General features: G+C 64.7%; 1 protein-coding gene across 12 annotated transcripts in view; it reads left to right on the top strand.

Moving 5' to 3' along the window:
- Window positions 1–27,907, top strand: part of CAMK2B (calcium/calmodulin dependent protein kinase II beta) — a 95,686-nt gene that overhangs the window by 63,121 nt on the left and 4,658 nt on the right. For 2 of the 12 annotated variants that reach the window (XM_049714673.1, XM_049714672.1), the window contains exons 5-19: window positions 483–548; window positions 6,272–6,344; window positions 9,665–9,767; window positions 9,856–9,939; window positions 10,642–10,736; window positions 10,897–11,019; window positions 11,478–11,561; window positions 12,318–12,360; window positions 13,283–13,357; window positions 18,510–18,547; window positions 18,711–18,782; window positions 20,266–20,310; window positions 21,861–21,909; window positions 23,763–23,843; window positions 24,821–24,934. In XM_049714673.1, the coding sequence (XP_049570630.1) occupies window positions 483–548; window positions 6,272–6,344; window positions 9,665–9,767; window positions 9,856–9,939; window positions 10,642–10,736; window positions 10,897–11,019; window positions 11,478–11,561; window positions 12,318–12,360; window positions 13,283–13,357; window positions 18,510–18,547; window positions 18,711–18,782; window positions 20,266–20,310; window positions 21,861–21,909; window positions 23,763–23,843; window positions 24,821–24,934 (1,145 nt within the window). Of the gene's footprint in view, window positions 1–482; window positions 549–6,271; window positions 6,345–9,664; window positions 9,768–9,855; window positions 9,940–10,641; window positions 10,737–10,896; window positions 11,020–11,477; window positions 11,562–12,317; window positions 12,361–13,282; window positions 13,358–18,506; window positions 18,548–18,710; window positions 18,783–20,265; window positions 20,311–21,860; window positions 21,910–23,306; window positions 23,421–23,762; window positions 23,844–24,820; window positions 24,935–27,907 lie in introns of all 12 variants that reach the window. The other 10 variants (XM_004282969.4, XM_004282968.4, XM_049714677.1 and 7 more) reach the window with 9 other exon arrangements.

Below are 27,907 nucleotides of genomic sequence, written 5' to 3'. Positions count from 1 at the left end.
TCTGGAAGTGGGGCTATGAACACGTCGTGCCCTCGCCCACCAGGGAGGCCAGCTCCAGGCACCGTCTCTTCTGCCCCTGTGCCCTGTGTGTGGGCCGCATCCCTGGCCTTGGGGGGTTTGACAAGGGAGAACCGAAATTAGTCACAGGGCCTGGGTAACAGTGAAGAGGCCTGGCTCAGACTCCGGGGCTGCCTGAGCGCAAACTCTGGGAAAGTCCCTGAGATCATCGAGACTCAGTTTTCTGAGCTTAAGAGTGCCAGTGTCATGGAGGGGGCGTGAAGGCTAAAATGTGAAGTATCGCCCTATGTGAGTAAGCGTTCGGTAAGCTGTCAGTCCCGGGTGACGCTGGAGATGGGGCGGAGGCAGTGGTGGTGAGGACGGTGGGACTGATGGGTGTGGAGGTGAAGACGGTGCTGCCGGCGGTGGTGACGAGCAGGTGGCGATGGAGGTGACAGGGCGACCTCTGTGTGCTTTTCCCACAGGGTCACTGGTGGGGAGCTCTTTGAGGACATCGTGGCGAGAGAGTACTACAGTGAGGCAGACGCCAGGTGGGTGCAGAGCCCTCACACCGTCCTGGCCCCTCTTCTGCCTGGCCTTCCCTCTCTAAGCCTGGCTCCTGCCCCTCTGGCCCACATCTGCTCTCATGCACGTTGTCCCTGACGTGGCCCGGGCCGACGGTCCACTGGGCAGAAGTGTCAGGCTGCCCGCCTGGCGGACGCCTGCCCCGTCTCCCCTGGGGTGGGTGGGAACTGGCCCACAGAAGGGCTCTCCTTGGGGTAGCTGGTGGGGGGAGAGCAGACAGAGCATGGCGGTGGGCATCCTCCTGCCCTTCCCTTGGACTTGGTCAGCCCTCATGGTGGTCGAAGGGGACCGACCTTCTCAGAGATACCATCTGCAGTGCAGCTGCTGGGAGATAGCAGGGCCCTTCCCCCCAGAAGGGCAGGCCCCCCGTGACCTGCTCTGGCCCGTGGTGTGGGCCAGATGCCACCCCGACCCGTGACAGGTGTGTCACTCCTGACAGCGCATCTCAGCTTGGAGATGGCTGCGGGCCACCAATCCCGGCCCGCCCAGCTCCCAAGGACACACGCGTTTAAAAGAAAAAGAAAAGAGGCCGACAGTGGCCCTCTCTAGGCGGCGGAGTTACGGATGCTTTTAAATTTTTTAATCTTCTTCGTCTATTTTAAAATTTTTCTTTAACAAATATGTATTCCTTTTCTAATCAAGAAAATGAACGTTATTTTAACAAGTAGCTTTTTGTGACTTGCTTCTGCACCCCCAGGCAACCTTGCCCGTCGGTGACAGCCTGGGTCCCCGTGAGAATATGTGAGTGGGTCCCTGGTGTCACCCGGGCACCGACAGAGCTGGGCGGCAGGAGGCTGGGGGCCTGGCGGGCGCTGGCGTGGGGTGCTGGAGCCGGGGTGAGCTGGGGTGTCAGGGCACTGGCTGCTTTTCTGAGGCTCCTTGAGGAAGGGCTTTCATTTTGCACAGCAGCCTGGGAGCGACCCGTTCCCTCCGAGAGCAGGAAGACTCCATTTTTATTTCCTACTTACAAGAAAAGTAGAAAGTAGAACAGAGGCACCTCCTGCTGCTCTGGGATGCTTGGGCGAGAATGTCCCAAGTATGCGTGCCTGCCTGCTGCGTGGAGCCAGAGCCCCAGACCCGGGGTCCTGACATCTGTCAGGGCAGGACAGGAGAGGAGGTCCCCAGCGGCTGCCCACAGGTCGGGCCCCAGGGCCCGCAGCCAGCGCAGCGCTGGGGCCGGGAGGGCTGCCTTCCAGCGGTACCGGGGCGCCTCGGGGGGCGCTTGCCTTCACCGTCCTCGTCCCACCCCCGCCTGGAGCGTCCTGCCAGGGCTCCTCGGTTCTCAGCACCCACCGCTGGGCACAGCCCAGGGCCTGGCAGCCTCCTGCGCTCTGTGGTTGGTGGTCTCGCTGGAGGGGGACATGGCCCACAGCAGAGCCCCCAGTGCCCGCCTCTTCCCCATATGCCCGACGGCCACACTCCCTCCCCTGCCACGTCCCCCACGCATGCCCCGTCCCCCCAACACCTGTGTCCTCGGAGCTCCTCCCTTGCCCACTCTCACCTGCCTCCAACCTCGTCTTCTCCGATGACCGCTTCTGCCCCCGCCCCCACTCCCCAATTCTGTGGCTCCCTCCTGCCTGCCCGGATGGCCGGCATCCTGACCTTCCTGCCTGGGCCTCCCTTGTGGAAGCTTTCCTGGCGTTTGGGGCCCCACCCACAAATGCCTAGTTTCCTCTTACAGACTCCACCTTGCTCATAGCCAGGCTACCAGGGGGGCGAGAGGGAGCGAGGGACACTCTCGGGGATCCCTTCCAGCTGGCCTCACTCGTTAAACCCGCACCTCAGGCTGCCCCTTTTCCCGGGAGTCCTGGACCCTGGAAGCGTGCTTTTGACCTTTGTGTCGGTGCTTAGCCTTCGGGCAGGACGGCCTGAGAGAGTGACGTGGATGCCCACGTGGGTGGGTCTCCCACGGGCATCGTCAGGAACTGTGGCAGATGGGGTGAAGGCTTTCTCCCGCCCTGGGAGGGTGTTCCTGGGAGGGTGTTCCCCCAGGACCCCCAGTGAAAGGGGCCTGGGCTCTGCTGAGGCTGGAGCCCTAGACGCCCAGCCGTGGTGGTGGGCACCTTCCCGGCCAGCGTGCAGGCCTGGCCCCCGCCAAATGCGTCAGCCACCCTTCCGGTGGCCTGCCCGGGGCCGTGCTGCTCAAAGCTGAGCGAGTGATGAATTTCCAACGTGTCACGTCTCTAGAGGAAGAGGAAGCAGGGCAGGAGTTGCTTTTCTGAACCTTTTTCTAACCGAGAAGGCTGGAGATTCCTCTGAGGAAGAAGTGGGATCTTTATTTTGGAGTTTGTGGGGAAAAGGAGGGGTCTTTTTCAAACCTGGGAAAGCAAAAGGTTCAAAATATTTAGAGCCCATTTTTAAAAACCCTGAAAAGCAATATGGCTCATGAGGGATGCTTATGGGGGCCGTGAGAAGGCTGGCTGTCCCAGGGAGGGGGCGAGGGGGGAGGGGAGGAGGGGGGAGGGGCACATCTGAGGTGACAGCAGAGCCCAGAACCATGAGAATAACGTCCAGGACCGGCCAGCGTCTGGAATGCCGCTTGGGAACAATTCTGACCACAAAAGTGACTTTCTGAGTTGTTCAGAATATGAAAAAAGGCCCCACGAGGAAGACGGTACGATGTAAATGGCAGGCAGAAGGGAGGCAGGACCTCATGACTGGCCAGGTGGCCTCATGTCCTCCAAGGCCGTGGTCTCAGCCGGGAGACCAGGGCGAGAACAGGGTGACGAGGGCCCCGGGAGCGGCCCCCCAGAGGTCCCTGGAGGGTGGGCTAGCTGGAATGGGCCGCTCTCCAGGCAGGTGGTATCCACCAGCAGGCCGCAGAGGCCACTGCCACAACGGTCCCAGAGATGCTGTGAAGAGTAGGCCTGGGAGACAGGCGAGCAGCGTTGCCGCACTGGCTGTGGGGAGGGGGTGAGCAGACCTGCACCGTTTTCTCTTGGGGAACGTGGTTTGCTTGGCCAGCTCATTTGTGAGTACTGGGGGCTAAGCCAGCACATCTCTCCATCAGGGTGGCCACGAAGCGACCTGAGCAGGGCCTGCGGGCTGGGCGGACAGGGGCTGCATCAGAGCTGTAGGGCTGGATTTCAGCCAACAGGCTGAGTTCTGTGGTGCTCGGGGAGACATGCTGGCTCAGCAGGAGCAGTCACCCCATCTCTGGCGCTGGTTTGGGGCCCTGCAGCCCCAAGAGGAGACGCGGGGGAGGGCAGAGGGCACAGCCCACCCCCATCTGAGCCGACGTATCAATCGGTGCTGCGGCCGATGGATCCATCCCTGGGTCCGAGAGACGTTTGGGGAACACGTTCCTACAAGGCTGGGCCTGAGGACACAATCGAGAGGAAAGAACCGACATGTCCCTGTGGTCATGGAGGCCACAGTCCGGAGCAGAGACACAGAGCGCAGGGCCGCTGCATGACTGCAGTGTGGACGACGGGGGTGCCTCACGCTCGCTCAACATGGAGGAGAGTGCAGAGAGCGTCCTGGGCTGAGAGCGGGGCAAGCTCACAGGGTGGAGGAAGAAGAGGGGCTCGACCCAAAGCTGAAGACTCGCAGGGCTCTCGGCAGGCCTGAGCTTGGGGCCGGGTCGTTCCAGGGCTTTCGGGGAGTGGCCAGGGGCCCAGGAGATGCCGGCCCGTGGGCTGCGAGGGCTGCTGATGCGCTGGAGGGAGGAGCGGGGTACCACGGGGATGGCAGGGCACACGGCACACGGCTGGGACGGGTGTCCCCCGGGGCAGCACCAGGGTCTGGCTGCAGCGGCACAGGTGGGGGCTGGTCTGCCCCAGGGTCCCCGAGGCCCTGTATGGGGTCAGGTGCTGCAGCGTGTGGGTGATCCAGGGACTCGAGGCTGAGCTCCGGGAGGATGCATTGGTGCCCCCAGCATGCCTCCCCAGGGCTCTGGGTTTGCCAGGGAGCCACAGATTCCCAGGGACTGGGAAAGCCAGAGTCCCCTGTCCCGGGCCCTGGCTCAGTGGCCTCAGCTACAAGTGCTGGGCCTTTATCTGGCCTCTGTCTCCACCCAGCAGCCTGTCCTGACCTCAAAAGAGCTTCCCCGACCTCATGGCTGAGCTCTGCCCACGAGGAGGGAAGCCCCTGAGTGGGTCAGCCTGGGCGGCGGGAGGGATGCTGAGCCCGTGTCTGCAGTCACGGGAGGGCTGGTGGTGGCTGGGTGTGGAGCTGGGGATGCAAGTATGGGGGTGAGGACCACAAAGGATTGTTCCTGGCAGATGAGGACGTTGTGGGAGGGGCAGGAGTGGGGAGGGAGGCACTGGGAGCAGGTCAGGCAGGAGAGCTCAGGGCGGGGATGGGCTTTCCAGCCCCTAGAGGCACCTAAGGGCAGGGGGTGCTGGGGGACTGTTGCCCACAGGTTTGGGCCCGGCTCCTCTTGACCCCTGCAAACCTCAGGAATCCATCATCAGGATTCTGAGGTCTAGGTTTCCGCAGGGGGGAACTCAGGTTTACTTTTCTATGCAGCAGGTGGGCTCCAGATGTGGCCATAGGTATTTGAGGAAGAGGCCTGGTCCCCTGTCCCTTCTCTGAGTTTGCTGTTAGGAAAATGAAGCCCACCCCTCCAGCTGACCTTCAGTCACCCCACAGGGTCCAGCCATGGCGGGAAGGGTCCTGAGGGAGTCTGCCTGTGCATCCCTCGTCCCCACCCAGAGGGGCTGTGGCTGAGACCCCAGGGGGTGAACTCCAGGGAGCCTGTGGCCCTCCTGTCTCCCGTGGCTGGTAACGCTGCAGGGCTGCTGTGGGAGCCCAGGTTCTGTGCCTGGCTTTGGGGACAGCTGGAAACTTTCCAGTCCCCTGGGGCCACCTGGGGGAGGCAGGCTCAGGCCACAGGGGCTGGGGGCATCTAGGTCTGATGTTCAGGGCACGTTGCTGAAGCGCCGGTGTTGGAGGCGCCTGAGGAGAGCTGGGTCTCTCCCTCCAGCCAGTAATACCCTGGAGGGCTCGGGACTTCTCCCGGCTCTGGAAGGAAGCCCCTGGCTTGGGGCCCTGTGCCGTGCCAGGCTGGCTCTTCACCAGGAGCGCATCCGGGACCCCAGGGCTGCTAAGGAGCTGAGCTGTCTAGCACGGCAGCCAGCAACCAGTGTGGATGTTCAAGTTTATTCAAATGAAATGACTCCTGCCCTAGCACATGAGTGACTGGAGGCTGCAGCATTAGCGCTGCCCCAGAACAGAGGGGGGCCCTAGTGGCCAGGGTGTCACCCCACACTGCGGCACTGGCCTGCCCTCTCCCTCTCGCCCTCTCACCTCTGCCCTTTCCTGCCCGGGTTTCCCCATCTCCAGCCTGCCTTGCAGGGTGTGGGCTCAGGCCGGGCCTCCCTCCTGCAGGGCGCCCAGCTCAGGTCCAGGCTTGGCCAGCATGAGCCTGGGGAGGAGGGCCCTGGGGCCAGGCGTGTCTCCTCTGAGCAGCACTTCCAAGGGCCTGGCCCGAGGGGAAGGCAGGGTGGGGGGCGCAGGGGGCCTGGCCGGCCCTTGTGCTGACCTTTGGGGGTGAGGAAGGCTCCTCAGAGGTCCCCTCCTGGCCAGTGTCTCCTCTCCCATGTGGCAGGCCGCACCTTGATTCCCTGCTTCCCCGCGGCCCCCTGCCAGGCTGGGGACCCCCCCAGTGCCACACAGCACCCTGCTCCTGCGCCCCCGCCCACTCTTCGGGGGCCACCCGCACTAATGCGCCTGCTGTTTGCTTCAGTCACTGCATCCAGCAGATCCTGGAGGCGGTTCTCCATTGCCACCAAATGGGGGTCGTCCACAGGGACCTCAAGGTGAGTCCCCCACCGCGCTCTGTGCCAGGTGTTTGTTGTCTGTAACTGCATGTTGCGTTTACCAGGAGGCTCTGGGCTGGGGCAGTGCAAGCGCCAGGAGACACTGTGTGTGTGGGACGTGTGCACGTGCGTGTGTGCGTGTGAAAGTGCATGCATGTGAGAGTGTGTGTGCATGTGCATCAGCACGTGTATGAGCACCTGTGTGTGTGCATGTGTGTTTGTGTGTGAAGGTGCATGCATGCGAGAATGTGGGTCTGTGTGCACATGTGTATGTGTGTGTGCCTGCGTGGGCACACGTGTATATGTGCTCACATGCACACGTGTGTATATGTGTGTGGGAGCATTGTGTGCACATGCATGTGCGTTCATGCATGTGTGAGAGAATATGTGTATGTGTACATCTGTGTGCGTGGTGTCTGTGTGTGTGCACGCATGCATGTATTTGCACACGTCCCTCCCAACACCTCTAGGCTCCGGGGCTGAGAGGGGACAGTTGTCAAAAATCAGCCTATTAACACGTGTCCACTCGGGGTCTCGCTTTCTGGGCTCCGGTTGAGATTCGGACCTGGCAGGTGGGACACAGGTGATGTGCGTGCAGGTGGGGCTGATGCCTCGGGAGCAGGGGCTGAGGGACCAGCCTGCATGGTCTCTGCAAACTTCCAGCCCTTTCTTCTAGTGGCTCTCGGCTCAGCTCTGGGCAAAGTGACCATAGAGCATTTAAAACAAGGTTTGTCACCCACAGGGCTCAGTGCGGTGGGAGGGTCTTCAGGAGGAGCTACACCCCATCCTCCTGCCTCCCTCCCTCCTTTCCCCCTCCCTCCCCCTCCGCCCTCCTCCTCCTCTCAATTTCTCCTCCTTTCTTTGATTTTAGCTTTCTTCAAGTCTGGGTTTGGGTCAGTTTCTTCTGTTGGGGGGTGGGGGGACCCCTGGGGCTGTCATCCCTGCTAAGAGACCTGCTGGTGGCGTTTGAGACCAACTTTCCCATGGGTGCTCGGGCTGAACGGGGTCACGCCCTTCCTTGGGCCGCCGAGGGGTGTGTGTCTGTGAGCTAATCTTTGTGGGGCTGCTCTTGGAATGTTGTCCTGCCAGGAGCAGGCCCAGGACCCTCTCCTGTGCCCTTCACGTTCCCGCTGTCTCTCTGCATGTGCCGTGCGGTCCCCTGTCCTTTCACATGCCCACCCAGGCCCGCCGTGTCTGCCTGTCCTGTGGGTCCCCCTCTGTCGCTGTGTCTTGTCTGAATCGGCCTCATTGGGGGCCTCTGGGAGGAGGGGCCGCAGGGGAGTGGGCGCGCATCCCCCCTTGACTCTGGACCCCGTGATGCATAAATAACTTTGAGGCCAAAGCAGGCAAATGGAGACGGATGCTCCCCCCAGGCCAGGTGTGCCCTGGGGGCAAACAGAATCCTTGCCGAAAAGAGGAAAAGGGGGCAGGAGTCTGCCAGGTGTCGGGGGAGCAGACTGCCCCTCCTCCTCTAGAGAGGCCTCCACCATCATGACTGAGACAGCCCCCCAGAAGCGGTGCTGTGGTGGGTGTCCTCCCAGCCAAGGTGTGGAGGGTGGAGAGAGTGGAGGGGGCTGATGCCATCCCAGGGTGCTGCGAGGGAGCCAGGGTGGAGCCCGGGGCCAGGGCACCACTGCTCGAACCCAGCTGGCTCCCCTGCCTCTCGCCCCGCCCGGCCCCGACCCTTCTTGTCCAGCTCTTCCCAGGGACCAAGTTCACTTAGCTCCTTCTTCCTGGGGAGGAGTGCTGGTTTGTTTCCTCGGGGTGGGGGTATCTGAGCTGTAGAAGTCAGGTCAAGCCCCCAGCTGCCGTCCCTGACCCCTACGATTTCAGACTTCTTTTTTAAATTTAATTTTAAAAAATTGAAATATAGTTGATGTACAATGTTGTGTTTATTTCAGACTTCTTGATGTGGGGTGTGTGGAGAGGTTGGGGTCCCCTTGCCCCACGCACATTTGCAAAATCAAGGTGTTCAGAGGCGGGCTTCCCTGGTGGTCCAGTGGTTAAGATTCCGTGCTTCTAATGCAGGGGGTGCGGGTTCGATCCCTGGTCGGGGAAGTTCCACATGGCGTGCGCTGTGGCCAAAAGAGTTGATGGGACATGCATTAAGAAATAAACTTTAAAAAAGGAAGAAAAGGGGAGTATTAAAAACGAGAAAGACCAATAATCCGAAAAAAAAAAAAAAAAAAGATGTTCAGAGGCCTCCAGGCCGTGCTGGGCAGACAGGGCTGAGTGTCCCCAGCGCACATCACCTGCAGGGACAGCACCTCGTCCAGCCAGCTGTGTGTGGGCCTGGAAGAACTGGTTTCTGCCGGGTGGGACTGGCATACTTCATCTCTTCCACGTGTGTCGTCCTAACACCCCAGGTGTACAAGCAGGGTTAACTCAGTTCGGTTCGTGGTGTTTGTCTTTCTTGGTAGCACCAAAGTGGCAGCGTGGTCTCAGCGGGCCTTCCCGTCGGGAGGGTGGCCTGGCGAGGGAGCCGAGGGCCCAGAGAGGCATGAGGAAGTCCAGCGGCTTTGAGCTCTGAGCGCTGGCCGCTGGGAGGTGGTGAGGCTGGTGGGATAGGCTGGGATGGGAGGGGCCCAGTGCACAGGGCCCAGCGCACAGGGACCCCCTCGGGCCTTCGGGGCCAAGTGTCCCCAATCAGGGGGCAGCAACCTCGGCGCTCCAGTGGGACAGGGATAAATGTCCTTCCAGCTTGAGCAAGGGCGCTGCTACCCGACTCAGGGAGGTCTGCATGGGACCTTTCCCACCTGCGGTCGAGGCAGGCTCCCTCTGGCCAGCATGGGGCCGGTGGGACTTGGTGGACAGACGTCCTGCACTGCCAGGCTCTCGGGGCCCTCGGTTGTTCCTTCTTGCCCTTTGAGGGCTGCCGTCCTGCCAGCAGCGCCTGAGCGCTCCGGCAGGCAGTTGTCTTTGCAGCCAGCTGTGGTGAAGGGAGGGAAGCCCCTCTGCCCGTGGACGTCCCGGGCCCCTGCACAGCCTGCCAGGGCCTGTAGGGTGCGCTCAGTTTTTGGTCCCAGCGCCCTGAGTTCACAAGCTTGCGCTTTGAAAGCCAGCTTCCCTCAGCTCTGGGGCGCCTGTCCCTGCCCCCCGGGGGTGCGGGGCAGGGACACACTGCGGGGTGCAGGCCCGGCGGGGCCCAGAGCTCTGGGATACGCCCAAGCCAAGGGTGTCAGCTGCGCTGGGGGGACACCCACGTGGTGACAGGTCAGGCCTGTGTGCCCCTGTCTGCAAAGCACTATTTTGTCCCCCTCCCTCCCATGACACCCCCGGGTGTAAACCACACGCTCTCGGGCTGGTCGCCTTCCCCGCAGCCCGAGAACCTGCTCCTGGCCAGCAAGTGCAAAGGGGCCGCAGTGAAGCTGGCGGACTTCGGCCTGGCTATCGAGGTGCAGGGGGACCAGCAGGCCTGGTTTGGTGAGTAGCCGGCTGGCCGGCCGGGGGGCAGGCTGGGGGCGTCAGCTGCCCCCGGGGCCCCTCACACGGCCCTTTCCCCTCCCGCTAGGGTTCGCTGGCACGCCAGGCTACCTGTCCCCAGAGGTGCTGCGCAAGGAGGCGTACGGCAAGCCGGTGGACATCTGGGCGTGCGGTGAGGCTGGTGTGCGGGGCGGAGTAGGGCCGCAGGGCCACTGTGAGGGACCCGCCGCTGGGCTGACTCACAGGGCTACCCCCCGCTAGGAGCGCCCTCTCCACCCAGACTGGAGTCGCTAATGCGATCCTGGCTGTTGCTGAGAAGCCCACCGCCCCAGCACCTGTCCCGCGCTCTGCAGAGCGGTCTGGAGGAGGAGCGGCAGGTGCCCGGGTGGTGGATGGATGCTGGAGGGCTAGAGACCGTACACACCACCCTGGCGGGGCCTGTCCTCTGCGCGGCGGAGGGGGCCGGCCTCGGGCCTCTCCTGTGAAGTAGGGTGAGGGTAGAGCAGAGGTGAAGGAGATGTATATGCCATTCCGCCGTCAGGGTCTCCAAACAGTGACACTTGCTGACGCTGGCTGTGGGGGCCGGGGGGGGTCCCACTGGACCTTGAGGGTCCCGGTGTTCTCATGGGGCTTGCTGGCTTCGGGCAGTGACCCCCACCCTAGCTGATGCTGAGAAACTGGCTGAGGGTCCCCTAGCTGTCAGGCGGCAGAGCTGGGCATATGACCCCCACGCCGGGGGTCACACAGCTGACCCTACGCAGCAGCGCCCCACTGGCTTGTGGCCGCGCTGTGGGCTCCGTGGGCTGGGGCTGAGCCGCTGGGCGCAGGCGGTGAGGGTGGCAGTGCGAGGCCCTGCGCTTGCGGTTCCCCGCAGGGGTGATCCTGTACATCTTGCTGGTGGGCTACCCACCCTTCTGGGACGAGGACCAGCACAAGCTGTACCAGCAGATCAAGGCCGGGGCCTACGACGTGAGTGCCGGGACCCCCCCGACCCTCCCCATCTGGGGGAGGCAGAGGCAGGGAGCGGGGTGACGCCGCCCGTTTCCAGATGAGGCCCCCCCTCGGAGAATTCCGTCTTCTGCCTGGGAAGGGGGCTTTAGGCTCCCTTGTGCGTGGCTTCCCTTCGTAGTTCCCATCCCCGGAGTGGGACACGGTCACTCCTGAAGCCAAAAACCTCATCAACCAGATGTTGACCATCAACCCTGCCAAGCGCATCACGGCGCACGAGGCGCTGAAGCACCCGTGGGTCTGCGTAAGTCGCCCCAGCCTCGGACCACCCCCCGGCGCGTTGACCCTGGCGCGCTCTCCTCGCATCTGATGGGTCCCCTGGTTTCCCGGGGGCTGCGTGGCCTGTGGCTTTGAGGCTGGCGGGTTTAAAGACCTTAGTCCCTGGGAGACTAAGGAGCTCCGTGGGAAGAGGAGGCCCAGTCCAGGGCGTGAGGGGATAGAGTAGTGAGGCGGGTGAGGGACAGGTAGGGGGGCGGACGGGCCATGAGGGGTGACGGGCTGGGGGGTTAGGGAAGCAGTGGGGACAGGTGGCCTCTGGCTGCAGTGGGCGGCCGGCAGCTCTTGGCACAAGGGCCCTGGGGGTGCTGCTGCCCTGAGCCTTGCCCCGAGCCCCTCTTTAGAGCCCCTCCTTGGGGACAGAGCTGATGCCCCTCAGGGCTCCTTGCAGCGTGTGACCCCCTCCTCCCTCCCCCCTCCCCACAGCAACGCTCCACTGTGGCCTCCATGATGCACAGGCAGGAGACCGTGGAGTGCCTGAAAAAGTTCAATGCCCGGCGGAAGCTCAAGGTGAGATGCCGACCCCAGTGAGGGCCAGGGTGCCACGCCAGGCACGCGTGCTCACCCACCCAGAGGGGCCGAGGGCCCTGCCCTGGGAGCAGCTGGAGGGGCTCGGGCAGGCCTGTGGGGGTCCCAGTCACCTAGGATGGGCTGCTCGTCAGCACCGTCCCAGACTAGCCCCCCCATGGCAACACCACCAGAGGTGCCCAGACATGAGCCTGGCCCCCAGGTGCACAGCTGGTCCCTCCTCAGCCGCCCACGCTGCCCATGAGGCATTCCTGGGGCTCCCTGGGGGGAAAGGCGCCCTGTGGTCGGTCATACTCTCTGAGCGGGAGAAGGCTGAGAAGCTTCTGAGCTGGGGCAGGTTTGGTCAGGAGATCAGCTGAGCTCTGCTGCTTGCGTGGGCAGGGGGAGGGCGGGAGGGAGGGCGGGGGGCCCTGGGCAGGGAGGCCGTTGGGATCCAGGCCCGCCCTCCCGACAGGCTGCTCTGTGCTGAGAGTGAGTGTCCAGGCCTGGCAGCTGGCGTGCACGTGCCTGTCAGGGAGAGGAGGTGGCGTGGGGAGAGGCAGACCCCCAGCTGCAGCCCCGGGGGGTCTTGACGCCTTTAAGAGCTGGGCTCAGTGGGCAGTTTAGGACCTGGGGTGCGTCCCTGTTTTAATGCTGGACGTGGGTGGCATGTCTGGGTGCAGCTGCCTCTCTGCGAGGCCGTGACTCGAGGTGCGGGCGGGGGTCTCCGCCTGGCCTCAGCCGTGTGTCTCTCCCCAGGGCGCGATCCTCACCACCATGCTGGCCACGCGGAATTTCTCAGGTGAGTAGAGCCTTCTCCAGGAGGAGCAGGCCTACGGCGGGAAGGCTGGGGAACGACCCGCCACCAGCTGCCTGCCGTGTCCTCACCCCACTGTCCCCTCCTCTGCTGCTGGCCCGGCCCGACCTTCCGCCCTCTGAGACCCTCGGGCCACAGAGGAGGCCTGGGCTACGGCCGGGCCCCGCGAGGGCCCGTCCCTGAGTGTTGGGTCTGTGTCTGAGCTGCCCGCCGGCCGGGCCGCAGCTCCGTGTGTCTGTGCAGGCGTTGGTCGGCACCTCTGTGGCCTCGTTGTTGTCCTGAATCCTCTGAGCACCCGTTCTGTGTGTGGGTTGGGGGGCGGCTAGAGGAGGCTCCGATGCTCTGGCTGGCGGCCGCCCACCCGGGCGCCGAGTGTGGGCAGGGCTGGGGGTGTGCGGCCGCTCTGGGGGGCTGTCGGCGCCCCTGAGCCATGGGCCCAGGCAGGCCCAGCGGGGACAGTGTCACCCGAGGAGGGCCGCTGCCCCCTGGCGCTCCTGTGGCTTGTCTGTGGCCTGCGATGCTGGTGCGGGTGCGTCTGTGGTCCGTCCTCGTTGTCCGTTTGCATCAGCACGCGCCCCATCCTGTTACTTTTGCTGTGGTGCTGTGCTGCCGGGCGGGGGGGCATGCCGTCACACCAGTACTAACAGGACGTGTCCTGTCCGCACGCCCAGCCCGGCACCCGGAAGGCCCCGCTGGGGTTTTCCAAGGAGAAAGGAGGCAAACGCTTTTCCGGTGTCCGTCGGTCTCCATCTTGTTTTCACGCTCCTGTGAAGGGATTCTGGAACCATCCGTCACCTAAACTTTGACTCTAATCTTCTTCTGCTTCCTTTGTCTCTTCTCTTCCCTCACCTCGCCCACCCCTCGTCTGTGTCCGCCCCTCCCCTCGTCTCTAACCCGGTGCTAACAGTGGGCAGACAGACCACCGCTCCAGCCACAATGTCCACCGCGGCCTCCGGCACCACCATGGGGCTGGTGGAACAAGGTAGATGTCCCGCCTGTCGGCATGCAGGTCCCTTCGCTGCACGCAGCCGCCGGCTGGGCCTTGAGAGCCTCCCCAGAGGCCCCGGGAGCCCCTGCTCCCGCCGTGGACACGCCCACAGAGCCCCCGTGGGCAGGGAGGCAGCCCCAACTGTCCCAGCGGCCTCAGACCCCACCTATTTCAGGAGGGGCCAGGCTAGCTGACCCCTGAGCCGAGTTGCCCTCCATGCCTTTGACCGAATTCCCCAGTCCTGGTTCCTGAGTCTGGGGGTCAGGAGACCCCTCCGGTCAGAGCCCTTTGCTGTCTCAGTCTCACTCCCCGCTTGTCCATCATGACCCCCGCTCAGAATGACCTTGACACCAACCCCAGGAAGCCTCGGGGCTGCTGCTGGGAGTTTAAATACCGAGTGGGGGCCCTGGGGAGAAGGGCGTGGGCAGAGACCCTGCCCCGTGAGAGCCCACTGGCCACCCTGGCCACCCCCGACCTGTCCTGCACACGCACCCAGGGCCCTGCCCTGTGCTTCCGGCTGTTCGCACAGAGCCGGTGGTCTGTGCTGAGTCCCAAACACGCATGTCTGCCCCGTGAGCCCCAAGACGGGGCCCTCGGCCACCCAGAGAATGACTCTGAAGGCCTCCTCTTGGTTTCTTTCTACGAGGCCCCCATTACCTCGTCCCCACCCTGTGAGGGGAGAGGCTCATTCTGCTAACCTGTGCCCCAGTCTGTGAGGGGCAGACCTCCCAGAAGGCCCATGCAACCGTGACCTTGGCCGCATCACATGAGGCTAGTGGACCCCAAGACTTCCTAGTGGGCCCATGGCCCCAGCCTGAGCTGAGGGTGGCACAAGTGTAGGGCGGGCAGAGCCAGCTGCAGCTGAGGGGCCTAGAAGAAGCCCGGCATTTCCTGCCGGTGCCTTGAGTGTCGGCCGGGACAGGGCAGATGCCCAGCCCCTCCCAGGCCCAGGCCCTTTCTTTTTTCTTTTTTTTTTTGGTGGGGGGTACGCGGGGCTCTCACTGCTGTGGCCTCTCCCATTGTGGAGCACAGGCTCCAGACGCGCAGGCTCAGCGGCCATGGCTCATGGGCCCAACCGCTCCGCGGCATGTGGGATCTTCCCAGACCGGGGCACGAACCCGTGTCCCCTGCATCGGCAGGCGGACTCCCAGCCACTGCGCCACCAGGGAAGCCCCCGGGCCCTTTCTTTACTGCACATCCAGCCCAGCTCTTACCCCATGACCCCACAGAGTATGCAGGCCCGCCTGCCCACCCAGAGGACCCCGGCTGCTGCCTCCTGGGGCTTTCAGGGCAGGGCTGTCCTCAGCAGGAGGGCCTGTGCTCCTCCCGTGAGCCCGGTGACGGGTCCAGCAGGCAGGCACCCGGGGTCGTCCTGAGTCAGCTTCATTTTCTGGGCCTTTCCGGAGCACCTGAGAAGGAGGGAGGGGCAGTGGGGCACGGGACAGTGAGACTAGGGGCTCCTGGTGAAGCCGGGGGTGGGGCAGCGGTGAGCGAGGCAGGCGCCTCTGAGCTGCTCTCTGTCCGGGGCTCCCACCTGCAATGCCCGCTGCCTGCAAGGGGATGTGGAGCGTCCGTGCATGAGGCCGCGAGCATGTGCGGCTCTGCCCCCGGCGCCCAGGGCTGCTCTGTCCTGGGGGTGGTCCGTGCATGTGGACAGAGCCCAGCATGGCTGTCCCTGAGTGATGAGCTAGGGGACGAGGTAAAGGCTGGGACCTGTGGGTTGAGCCCCCATCCCCGCTAGGTCAGCCCACCTCAGCCAGTGCGTTGGACCCAGCAGACGCGGCAGGCAGGGGGCTCAGTCCCAAGGCCATTGCTTCTCTGTGGATGACGGCCTCTGGGGTGACGTAGTGCCCTCGGCCAGCGGAAGACCGGGTGTCTTTGTAGATCTCTTGCAGTTCATCAAGGCGGCCTGGTCAGTCCCACTTGGCCTTCACCAAGAGGAGACTCAGGCAAACTGCTGGGGTGGCAATGATGGCCTGGCCCCAAGGACCCGGGCCGGGGTGGGGCAGAGGGTCTCTGCTTGTCTCCGGGGGTCTAGGGCGCCTGGTTGGTCCACCTTGGCTCCTGCTGTGTAGTAATGAATTCGACTTGAATTCGACTTGAGGAAACACAAAGGAAACTCCCTATGCCTTTGACCGCTAGTGTAGACAGGAGTCAACAGGATTCTGGAATTATTCTCAGACAGAGATGTGAATTTCCAGGAAACGCGGCGGCCAGGAGCTGAGCTCAGGAAGACGGCAGCTGTGTGTCCAGACACCCTGTACCCAGACACGCAGGTGTAGGTTACAGGGGTTCGCAAGGAGGAGCGTTTGGGAATCGATTACAAGGACAGGTGTCTGCTGCAGGGCATCCTGGAGCCTGGGCCGTGGTGGCGGACTGAGTCCCCTGAGGGGTGGCTTGTTAGGGAGGGGAACTGGTACCGTCCCGTGTAGCACGGTCTGGAATGTGGGTTTTGATAGAATCAGGGACTGAAGGGAACCCTCTTAAGACCCAGGACTGTCCCAGGGTCTGACCCAGGGGCCCCCCTTTCCTGCCCAAGGGGAAGACCAGGCAGAGCTGACTCTGCCCCCACCAGGGCACTGGGCTGGCCCTGACCGGACTTCTCAGACCAGCACTGGCGTGCACTGGCTCTAACTCAGCTGGCCGGGAATGCCGCTGGCCAAGGCTGTGTGGCACTGGGAGGTGACTCTCCCCAGACTGCCCACCTTAAATTGGGGGCAGGGGTCAGCTTGCTCGTCTGCTCAGCTCTCACGACGAGTGCCTTCAAGACGGGCTGGACCCCACTTTCCTCCAGCTGTGTCCAGCCAGCTGGTCGGCCAGCATAGACAGGGTCCCTGGGCTCTGTGACCACAGCACGACCCCCACTTCGGGGTCAGTAGGGAGGCTAGGGCCATGCTGGTCAGGAGTGAGGCTGCAGGCCCTGGAGGCCCGGGAGTTCCCATGTCTGCAGGGCTCGATTGTTCCTCCGTGGTGAGTTACAGGCATGCGGACGTAGCTGCCACCTGGGAGGTTTTCACAGTCCCCGCAGTGGGAAGTGGGTTGTGGCCCTGAGCAGGCAGCATTTCTGGTCCTGGATGCCCGCGGAGTCCGGCCTCACCAGGTGAGGCCTCGCCCTTGCGAGGATGAACTGGGGGACGAGGAAAGGGATGACCTGTGGTCCCGTCACTCGCTGGGGTACTGTGGTGCTTCTCACGGGGTGAAGCCCACCGGGCGACAGGGCTGGGCCAGGAGTCAGGTTTCTCGTTAAACTTTGGCCCGTGGATCCTGGGAGGGAAACTTGAGGGAATTGATGGGTCCGTTGGGGAGGAAGGCTGGGAACTGAGGCTGCGCCCAGTGTAGCAGGTCTCCGATAACCCCGCGGGGCCCTCTGGCTGGGGGCAGCCACCTGTGTGCCAAAGCAAAGCCCGGAGGGCGGCGATGGCCACCTGGACAGGGTAAGGCAATCAGCAGGGGGTGGCCCAGCGGCCTGGTCGCTGCAGTGGGGACCTTGACCAGTGGTTCTCGAACTGAAGCAGGATCCCCCAGAGCAGATGAACAGTTAAACTGATGCCGAGCCCACCCCCGAGTTTCTGCCTCAGGAGGTCTGGGGCAGCCCAGGCAATGAGATGCTGACGTTGCTGGCGGGGGCGGGGGTGGGGTCCAGGGGGACCGCACTTTGAGAATCGCTGCATCTCTCTGGGTCTTTCTGATGTGCCGGCCGAGTCAACGGCCTCCAGGGGTGTTTCCAGCAGGAAAGGTCCCCCCCGCACAGGCCTGCTGGGGGCCACCCTCCTCCCTCTGGGCAGGCGGCCTCCCCTTCAGGGCTGGCCAGCCAGAGCTTTTGGAGCCGGTGGTGGGGACTGTGCCACCTTCCTTCCAAGGCGAGGGACCCCATCCTCCGGCATCCGACCCCAGGGCTGCTTCTCTAACCCGCACCGGCTGTCCTGGGGCACTGCTTGGTGTGAGCGTGGGCAGGGCGGGTGAGGCAGGAGCCGCTGAGCCCTGGGCTGCAGACTTGCACTCCCTGCCTGAACGTCCACAAACCTTGTTTTCTCTCTCTTCTTTCTTCCTCACTCCCTCTCCTCCCCTTCTCACCTTTCCTTTTCCGTAAGGTAAGCTGACTTCCTTTGTTTTCTTTTTTTTTTTTTCGAGTTCTGTAATTAAAACTAATCTCTGCAGAGGGTGCAGATGCTGGGTGGCTAAGGGCCTGTGGGGTGTGGCAGGTCAGGGCCCCTGAAGCTGGCTCACAGAGAGGCAGAGGCAGAGCCGGGCTGCCCCCGACCTCCTCCCCGGGGGTGCGGGGAAGGCTGGGATGAGACGGGCCGTCTGCTGGGCCTGGGCTTCTGAGGGGTGGTGGGAACCTGGGGTGCAGGTGGCTCTTTGGACCCTCCCCCAGGTGTGTCATCCTGTTGATGTCACTCAGAGCTTAAGGTCCTTGGTGGGTGGGCACAGAGGCCCGAGTTGGCCCAGTCAGTGCTGCCAGAGCAAGGCCGAGCGGTGGCCCCAAGGCTCGGGCAGCGGGGTGGTTTAAGAGGGAGAGTGAGGCTGCCCCCCGGGGCTCTGAGCTGAGAGGCGTGGCCTGAGGCCTGGCCGTGGGACCAGAGCTCCGAGTCCTGTCTGCCAGGGGAGGGGGGCCAGGAGGCTGAGAGCAGGCACCTGGGGTTGGGGCAAGCCCCTCCCTTTGTGGGTGGCCAGCGGCAGCCCACCCACCCCTGCCTGAGGACATGGGGGTGCCTACCACTCCAACCTGCCGTCCTGCCCTGTGTTCCCATCTCGGGTGAGGGGCAGAGCCCTGCCTTCCTTTTCGGGGAACCTGCATGCTGCCCTCCCGGAAGCCGCTGGTCACAGGTGGGAGGAGAAACCTTGGTGTCCTCCCAGGTCGTGGCGGATGGCCGGGGGGAAGGCCCTGTCCCGGGGACGAGGGTCCTCGGGCAGCGCTGGCCAGGCCTTCCCCAGGGCGGCCCTGCTCGGCACAGGGCACAGGCCCGCTCTGTCCCCAGCTGGGCGCAGAAGCTACCTCTGCCTTGGGACCTTGGGTCGCCTGCTCGCTCAATCTTGGGGAGCCCAGGCTCCTCGCAGGCCCCCGAGGCTGCCTCACGCCGAGGGGGTGGGCTGTCCTGGGACCCGGGCCCCTCACTCATCACGTCTGTTTCCTCCAATGCAGCAGCCAAGAGTTTACTCAACAAGAAAGCAGACGGAGTCAAGGTGAGGCGCTGGCTTGGCCCTGGGGGGTCTGGGCCCCCTGCCCCCATCTCGAGCCTACAGCTTTGCCCAATCCCTGAAGCTCCCTCTGGGCCTCCTCCCCTCCCAAGGAAGGGGCATGACCCCCTCATTCTCTCCCTAATGGCTTCTCTTCCTCTCTCTGCAGCCCCAGACGAATAGCACCAAAAACAGTGCAGCTGCCACCAGCCCCAAGGGGACGCTTCCTCCAGCTGCCCTGGTACTGAACCCCTCGTCCCCCGCTTCTCGGCCCTCCCGTACCCCGGCTGTGTGCTAGCCACCTGTCGGGAGGCCGGGGGTAAAGCTGGGGTGTGTGCCAGCCTGTCTCTGACAGATGACACTTAGCCCTTCCAGCCCCACCGCCGCTCGGGTGTGGGAGTGAGGGCGGACTCCAGTTCGGGCCGTGCCGGAGAGCCGCTCTGGGTGCAGCGGACAGGCCCCTGCTGACTTGTGGGTCAGCAGTGAGAGCCCGTCAGGGAGCCGGTGAGGCTGAGAGCCAGGATCCAGGGCACCAACCTTGCTCGGCCTCTCTGCTCGCAACGGGCTGACCCCCCATTGATGGGCCCAGGCAGGCTCTGCAGGGAGAGTGGCCCGGGGGTCGGGGGTGAGGACAGGTTAGGCGGTGGGGACTCCCCCGCCAACCCCTCTCCTGGGTGCTGCAGGGGTGTGCTGTCTGGGAGGTGGGGGCCTTTGGTTTCTCCCCGGGAAGAATGGGTGGGCCTGACCTTAGCTTCAGAGCCCGGTGATCTGGAGGGAGACAGAGACCCCTTGGTGGTTTCCCTGGTGATGGCCCAGCAGCAGCTGTCGGGTCTAGGGCAGCAGCAGCCATGGCATTTCCCATGAGTCTGTGTCCTGCAGGCCCCGAGGCAGGTGTGGGGAGGTACACTTCTATGGCTGTGCGGGCCTGTGGCTGCCTGGAGGGTTCAGGGGGCTCCTGCTGGGGAGGGCTGGGCAGACGTGAGGTCAGACGGACCCGCCAGCACCAGGCCTCACCTGGAGGGTCCTGTCCAGGGGACGGAGCTGGTGGTGCAGGGTCGTGGCCAGCGGGTACCGGCCCTCCTGCCCAGTATGCTGTGCGCCTGTGGTGTCTCGTGTAGAGCAGGCCATCCCGAGAGGCTGGGGTTTGCTGGTCCACAGGTTCTGAGTTTGCTGAAAGCACACTTGGTGTCCCCGCGGGCCCCAGGCCGTGCTTCTGGGTGTGAGCCCTGGACCGCCCGTGGAGAGGCTGGGTTTGCCAAATGGCCATCCAGCGAGTGGGAGGGCGGCCTTGGCCCAGGAGGGGAGGGTCCCACGTGCCGGCCTCGCAGCCAGCCCCGTCTCGGACCCCATCCATCCCATGTGCCACCCCACCCCCATGACATCTTCAAACTGTGCCCCGCCCATGCCAAGGCAGAGGGCCCGGCTGCAAAGAGAGGAGGCGGCGCGCCCGAGGCAGGGCACCCAGCGTGTGGCTTCTCGCCACCGCCCTCAGGCGCACGCTCTCCATCGCCCTCCCGTCGCAGGCGCCGGCGAGGTCCCGGCAGGTCTGCTTGTTCCATCCACATCGTCCCAGGTTTCTCTCCAGCTGCTCTGCTCCCCGCTGGCCATCTGCCGCCCTGCTGAGCTGCCACCCTCTCCTCTCCTCTCCTCTCCTCTGGGGGGCCTCCACTCTCCTCCTCTTCTCACTTCCCTCTTTCCTTCCTCTGTGCTTCCTTCTTCTGTAGGAACCTCAAACCACCGTCATTCATAACCCAGTGGACGGGATCAAGGTACTGCGCGTTCCTCACCGCCCTCTTGGGAGCGTCTGCTCAGGCAGTAGGCAGACCCCCTGGCCCTGGGGAAGCTCTGGGATGTTGACCCTGGGGAAGCATTTGTGCCAAGACAACTGTGCAGGGACCCCTCCCAAGGCAGGACAGAGCCCCCCAGGTCCGCGGGCTGCTCCCTTTTGGGGAAAGGCCCCAGGTGCGGCCCTTTTTGGAGGCATGGTTGTACCAAGTCCACAGTGGACACAGGAGCCTGGGCTTCCTCATGTCCTGAGCAGGGTCCACTTCTCAGACCCTCTCCATCCTGCCTTGGCGATGGCCAGGTCCAGCCTAGCCAGGAGCAGCTGAATGCAGGGCCCATTTCAGAGGCTCAGGGCGCCAGGAAGAGCCTGGGTGTCCTCCGTGATGCGTGGCCAGGTGCTCCGGGGGAGAAGGGCCGGCGTGGGCTGCCCGGCGTGCCCCCGAGTGTGGGGCGGGGGAGAGGGGAGCAGCACAGACTCCCTGACCTCACCCATCGCTCGTCGCCTCTGCCCGCTGCGCCCGGTGCTGCCCGCTGAGCTGACCCCTCCTCCTGCCCCTCCTCTCTGCTCATCAGCTCCCATCCCATCGGCATCTTCACCCCGGGGCCAGGGAAGGGGCTGGCTCTCTGGGGTGGGGGGAGGGATGGGTGGGCGGCCACGCTGTGTTTCCAGAAGCGGACTTCCACCGGGGCCTGGGATCCTCAAAGGGTCCCCACACACCCCAGCCATGGGCCAGGACCAGGGGGCCTTGGGCAACTGGCTCTGGGCCGGCCCCCAGGCTCAAGGTGCTAGGAAGAGCCCGGGTGTCCTCTGTGACTCGGGGCCAGGGATGGGTGTTCCCAGGACGCTGTGTCTGGAGTGAGGCTTCTGGGGCTGTGGTGTGAGCCCTGATCCTACAACCTGTAGACACCCGCATTCCTGGCCCAGGGCCCAAAGCAGTGTGTCCTGTGAGGGGGCTGGAGGGGGCGGGGGGTCCCTTGGGGACCCTGTTAAGATGTTCTTTCTGAGGAGCAGGCAGGCCTTCTGGGGACCCGGTGACAGGTGGCTGGCACCTGGTTTTATGTCTGAAGGGCAGTAAGCCAGGAGTGAGGTAGGAGGTGCTGGGGCCCCCTCTCTGCCCTTAAGGCCACCCGAGAGGTAAGGCCAGGCCTGGCTGGACGGTCTGGGCCTGGGGAGGAGGTGTGGTCGCTGCTGCAGTCTGTCTGGGCCAGGCCAGGGCTCCGGAGCAGCTACTGGAAGCTTCCGCCCTGTCTGCCAAAATGCACGGGCTGTGGGTGATTTTGCTTCACTTGGAGTCTTGGAATTCCAAAAAGCTTGTTTTCCTCTCCTGTGGATGAGTCATCTGAGCACACGGAGTCTTTCCACTGGGTGTGCCTTGTGGGGAGAAGGGGAAGTTGGGGTCCTCAGCTGTTGGGGACATGGCGGCCCAGCCTGGGGACAGGTGACCCCTGGGGCTGGTGTGAAGCTCCAGCGCTGCCTGTGGGTTTCTGGGGTTCAGGCCACGTCCTGACCCGTTGTCTCCCCGTGTTTCCCCAGGAGTCGTCTGACAGCACCCACACCACCATAGAGGACGAAGACACAAAAGGTACCCCAGCTCCCCACCTGCGGGGGCAGCGGGGCGGGCCACTGGCGGGTGGGGAGCCGGGATGGAGAAAGGCCGAGGCCTGTGGTACGGGCGTGTGCCCAAGGGCTGACCCTGCTCAGGGCTGCAGTGCCACCTGAGCCTGGGTACAGACCGGCGCCGGGCAGTCTCTGGAATAGCATCCAAGCAGAGCCTGACGGGCCCGGGCTCCCTGAGCAGCGAGGAAGCCACTGCCCTGGGTGGGCCGGTTCTCTGCACGGGCCCCCACATTGCTCTGGGGGCTGTGCGCCCAGTTCCCACGGTTGAATTTGCTGTTTCTTCTCTCAAAGGTCCTTAAACCTGTGCCTGCCCGGCTGGCAGTCGATTCGGGGACGGGCAGCAAGGGGCGTTTCCTGGGCTCGTTGTGGGATTGGGGGGTGGGCTGCAGAGACTCGAGCTCCCACCCACTCTCAGGGCTCCCAGGCCGAGCTGGGCCGTGCTCCGTCTGTGCCCCACAAGGGCCCCAGGGTGCCGGGCGCCGTGTGCTCACCCAGGGCCCCCTCTTCCACCCTCGGCTTCCTCAGCTGCCCCCAGGGAGGGGATCTGGTCCCCCCTCCACTCAGGCCAGGCCGCCCGTCCCCACGTGGAGGGCCCGCCTGACCCTCTTGGCCACGCGCTTGTAGTTGAGCGCTGGGTGCCCTCAGGGCTGCCCCTGGGCTGGACAGTGGCCACTCAGCCAGTTTAGGGGGGATGCAGTGACCCTGTCCTGAGTACCCTCCCTGCCCCAGAGTGGAAGCGAGCATAAGGCTTTGGCCTCTGGACACAGGGAGGGTGGGCGTTCACGTGTTTTCTCCAGACTGCAGGCCCCGAACCATCAGCATGGAGCATGGAGGTCTGCAGACCTCTCCCAGGCCCTGTCCTGTGGTTCTGTCCCTGCCTCAGCAGGCTGGGGGCCTGAGGCAGCCCGAGCCTGCAGGAGCACAGGGGAGCAGGCCAGCATGGCCAGCCTCGTCCCAACCCCTTGTCTGGCTGGGGGAGGGTGGGCAGATGCCCGAGGGGCCTCGCGGGGCAGGGCAGGGCAGGCACAGGGGCCCCGGGGGCCTCTCACCTCAGCTGTGTCATCCGTCAGATGCGGAAAAGCCTCGGTGGGCCCAGGCCTGGCCTCTGCTGGCCTTGGCACACAACCTTCCCACCTGGAGGCCGGCCTTCGAAAGCCCCGTGTCCAGCCCTGCACGTGGTCCTGTGTCTGCCTCACATACCTGCTGTGATCGCACAGCCCTGGGCGCGCGGGGGTGATGGTGCTCCAGGAGCCCTGGACCCCACCGCGTGGTTCTCCAGCTTAGCCCCTCTCCTTCTCCTGCACTCCCCCTCCTCTCCTGCGTGTCCTCACCTGTGTGTTCACGTCTCATCTGTCCGCTCAGTCCCCAGGGTCCCTGACATCTTGAGCTCCGTGAGGAGGGGCTCGGGGACCCCAGAAGGCGAGGGCCCCCCGCCCTGCCCGCCTCCGGCTCCCATAAGCCCCCTGCCCACCCCATGTAAGTAGCCGGGCCCCTGGTGCTGTGGGGGTCTCCCTGAAGGGCCTGCAGCTCCTCTGAGGGGGCACTTGAGAGCCAAGGGCCGGCCGAGCTTGGGCACCAGCTTGCCCCCAACAGCCCCCCTCTGAGGCTCCCCAGGGCCTCTGCCCCTCAAGCCCCCCTCCGTGCGGGCCTTCCCCACTGGCCTGGGGGGCCGCCCGGTCCACTGTTCTGCTCGGGTGTCAGGGCCAGGGCTCCTTGATGCTGAGACAGGCCCCAGGGCGGCAGAGAGCAGGGGCCCTGCTTCCTCTCCCCCAGCCTCGCCCGGCAGCCTCCTCATATGTCTGCCTCCTGTCCACCCAGCCCCCAGAATCTGTGACATCCTGAGCTCCGTGAGGAGGGGCTCGGGGACCCCGGAAGCCGAGGGCCCCCCGCCCACCCCATGTAAGTAGTGCCCCAGGCCTGCTGCTTCTGCTGCCCAGCGGCTCCTGCATCCTGCCGTGCACGGCCTCAGCTGCTCCCAGGCCGGGCTGCCGAGGCCTGGCTAACTGTGTGGCCTGGCTGGCCGTCGGGGGGCACACGCGCTAACTACCCCCAGCCCGGTTCCCCGACCCTCACCTCCCACACTGCTCCCCAAACTGCTGTCCGGGGCCCCAGGCCTCTCCCCCAGAGGGTCTCCCAGGCCCAGGGCAGCCGGCAGGGCCCCTCTGAGGCCGCCCACCCACGTGCCCTGCCCGTCGGGCCCTGGGCCGTGCCCTTGCCAGTCACGCTGACTCCGTGTGGGCCCCGGGGAGCCTCGGGGAGCCCAGGCACAAGGAGCTGTTATAGAAATCCTCTCAACCACAGGCCTGGGGGTTTAAGGGGAGAAGAAAGGGCCCGGCCTCCCTGCAGAACTGGGTTCTCCACAGAGGGGCTGGACGTTCTGCTCATCCTTCACTCACTCACCCCTTCCTCACCTGTCGGGCGCTGACCGAGGGCCTGTCCTGCACTGGGCTGTCTCCTCTGTCCCTTCCTGGGCCAGGCTGCCCTTCAATGGAGGGCACCCTCCGCCCGCAGCAGCTTTCCACGTGCCCCCACCGACCTGGTCAGACAGGTGCAGCTGGCTGAACGTTCCTGAAGCTTCCCCCTGTGCCCCACACCCCTCTCTGTCACGCTCCACTGCCACGTCCCTTCTCCACCCCTCTGTCCCCCTCCATCCCCTATGTCCCCCCTCTGTCCCCCTCCATCCCCCCTGTCCCGCCTCTGTCCCCCTCCATCCCCCATGTCCCCCCTCTGTCCCCCTCCGTCCCCCATGTCCCCTCGTGACCCCCCCCATCCCCCCACTCTCTGGCTTTGGCTCACCAGCTCATAGGTTTTGTCTTCTGTGTGTTTCCCGCCTGCCTCGTGTTTCTCGTGTTCACGTCTCGTCTGTTCCGCCCCAGCCCTCAGGATCTCTGACATCCTGAACACGGTGAGGAGGGGTTCGGGGACCCCAGAAGCCCAGGGCCCCCCACCCTGCCCTCCTCCGGCTCTCCCAGGCTCCCCACCCACCCTGTGTAAGTAGCACCTTGAGTGGCCCTGCTGGCTGCTCCTGGGGGCTCACAGGGGTGTGGAGACCCCTGGCTGCGGTGCGCCGCCCCCTGGCTCTGGGGAGGGGCCGGCTCGGGGGTAGGGGGACGTGGGGTGCAGGGAATTCCACACGGAGCCGCCGTTTGGCTAAAGACATGCACGTGTGCAAAGAGAACCAGGAAGCAGTTTCCCGTGATCTAGAGCCACACGCTCCCAGGGTCTGCAGTCTGCGGGTTTCTTCCGCAGCGAGGATGGGACGGTGCCGGCCGGGTGGTGCCTGGGGTTACGCCCCCGCCGGTGATGCTAGGGGTGGGGGCCCGGCCGGGCGGGCGCTGGGCTGGGCCACCTCCCCAGGGAGGGAGGAGCCGCCGCAGCCCGTCTGCCGCCCGCCCGCCAGTATCGCTTACAGGGATGGATGACACCCCAGGGCGGCAGCCATCCCCACCTCCGGGGAGACACCGGGCTCTCAGAGGAGAGGCTGCGGGGCCGGGGGCCGGGCATGGCGGGGGAGAGGCTGGGTGAGTGCTGGGCCGGGAGGGTGCTGACCCCCGCCCACCTGCTGCGGGCCAGCCCCAGGGGCCTGGCCGAGAGGAGGGAGTGGGGAGGGAGGCCCTGGGAGCAGCCGGGCAGGCACGGAGGCCTGAATACTGTGGCCTGAATCCGGGCTTGCCTGAGGGGCGTGGAGGCGAGTGTCCGAGGTGAGGGACAGGGTCTTGCAGGCGGGCGCACAGCGGAGCCTGTGGGAGGGGGCCGATCCCCGTCCCCATTTGTGCGGCGTCCTATCCGAGTCTAGAGGCCACCACGTCCCCATCTCTGGGGTCCTTGCAGCCCCTCCTTTCACAGATGAGAACGATGAGGGGAGGAGATGCGGAGGGTTGTGCCCAAGGGGGCCACCTGCAGCGTGACCTCGGCCCAGGGCTGCGACCCGCCCTAGGAACGTGCGCGGGCCAGGTGGGGACCTCTGAGGACAGGGCATGCCACGGGTGCTGAGCACCCCAGGCTGACCTGGGGGGCCCACGGCACTGGCTTGCCCCTTTAGGGGTCTGTCCTGAGCTTGACTCCGGGAGGTGTGGCCACAGAAGGTGCTTGACCAGCACTGGATGGAGGGTGGCCGGGCCTGCAGGGTGCAGGGGAGGGCAAGATGCAAAGCCCTGGGGGGCACCGGGGGCACCGGGGGCACCGGGGGCGGGGGGCCCCCATCAGTCTCCCTCAGGGAGAGGGGTCCTCGTGCTGGGATGTGCACCCTCCTCTCACCCGGAGTTCCCAGCATCCCAGCTCCATAGGCCTGTGTGAGGGTCCTCGGGTGAAGGAACGTGGGTGGGGCCGGCCCGGAGAAGGGACTTCTGAGGGGCCGTTGTGGGGTGAGTTATGGCGCTCAGTGGGCCGAGTGCCAGAGCCGGGGTGCCCCCTCTCCAGCTCTGGGACCAGGGTTCGGCCCCTCACGGCACCGAGGCCCGGGCTGCAGAGGGCCATCCCTGGGCTGGGTTGTGGGTACCCTCCTTTCCCGGGAACGTCCCCGCCAGCTGTCTCAGTGTGGAAATGGGGTCGGTGCCTACTGGCCGGGGCCGTGTTCTCCACGATCAGGGATTACGCACAATCCAGGCTGATCCTGTGCAGCTGCCTCCCTGGGGTGGCTGGGGGCATCCTGGCACCCCTGCAGCTGCCGAGGGACAGGCCTTGGGGTCAGCCTGGGGTCACTGGGGTACCCCCAGACCCTTTGCCGGTGGCCGGGCCTCCCTGGCCTGTTAGCTCACCCCAGGAGAGCCGGAGGGGACATGGGGGCTGCACTTCAAGCCAGACCTCAGCTCCGTCCCCGGAGTTGTCTGGTGGGGGGGGCTTGTCCTCAATAACAAGCCTCACCCCCGCCCCCAGGAGTCCCTTCGCGCAGCATGCCACTGGGGGGGAGGAAGGATTGCTCCGCAGTGTGGGGTTAGACGTGGGCGGCAGCCCCTCCGAGGGTCAGGAGCGTCCAGCCCACTCCTGGGCTGTGACTGGGCTCGTGTGGCCTCAGCTTTCCCATCTGCAGAATGGACGTGGTGGCTGTTTCCTAAACTTCAGACTTTGCAATGTGTGCTGCGACCCTAGGTTTCTATTTACTTAATTCTTTCTCTTTACACTGACTCCATTTTTAATTACGCTTTGTTTAAAAATGCTCAATATTACTTCATTAAGTGGAAGATTCAGCTCGCCACAGTGCAGTAGGGTGACTGTAAAATCAGAGTGCACGGAAACAAAACAGAAAAGGTCACTCAATTCCAGCTGCAAGGCTGTTGGCTAAGGGCTCACATGGGGCGGGGGCGGCTCACGACGTTTGTGAAGAAGGGGGGTTGACAAGTGTCGGGGTGTCGGGGTGCGTAGACGTCCCCTTGGCGAGATCAGCAGGATGGCCTGGAGCTGACAGAGTAAATCGCAGGTGGGAGGTGGGGGCTCCTGAGCAGGGGCTGGACCTGGTGCCACAGGCGGGAGGCGGCGAGGTCCCGGGTGACAGACCGCCCTGGGCAGGGACGGAAGTGGCAGGGGCTGGGTGTTGCCCCCCCTCTGGGCGGGGTCTGGTGGGGGAGCTAGGCTGCACTGGGGGGAGATCAGAGCCTGAAGCTCGAGGCCACCTCCGCAGAGGTGACAGGTGAACTGGGGATGGGGGTGGATGAGGTCCCAGAGGAGAGAGGGTTGCCCAGAATTGCGAAACGCCCAGGCAGAAGGTGGAGAGGTGGGCAGGCTGCGGGGGAAGCCCTAAGAGGGGAGACGAAGTGTGATGGGATGGGCGAGGGAGGGCGCGGTGTGTGGGTGGAGGTGTGGAATACCCAGAGGGTGAGGACAGAGGCTGGCCTGCACGTGCTGTGTTGGGACCGAGCTCTGCAGGTGGACGTGGGGCATCAGGACAGCTGGGCCCACAGCCCGCCTCCTGGAGGCCAGCTTCCAGGGCTGACCAGACAAGGTGGGGCTCGGGTTCTGCAGAGACA

Source organism: Orcinus orca, chromosome 9, assembly GCF_937001465.1.
Source record: "Orcinus orca chromosome 9, mOrcOrc1.1, whole genome shotgun sequence".
Taxonomy (NCBI): Eukaryota; Metazoa; Chordata; class Mammalia; order Artiodactyla; family Delphinidae; genus Orcinus; species Orcinus orca.
This window is presented reverse-complemented; position numbering and strand designations above follow the sequence as displayed.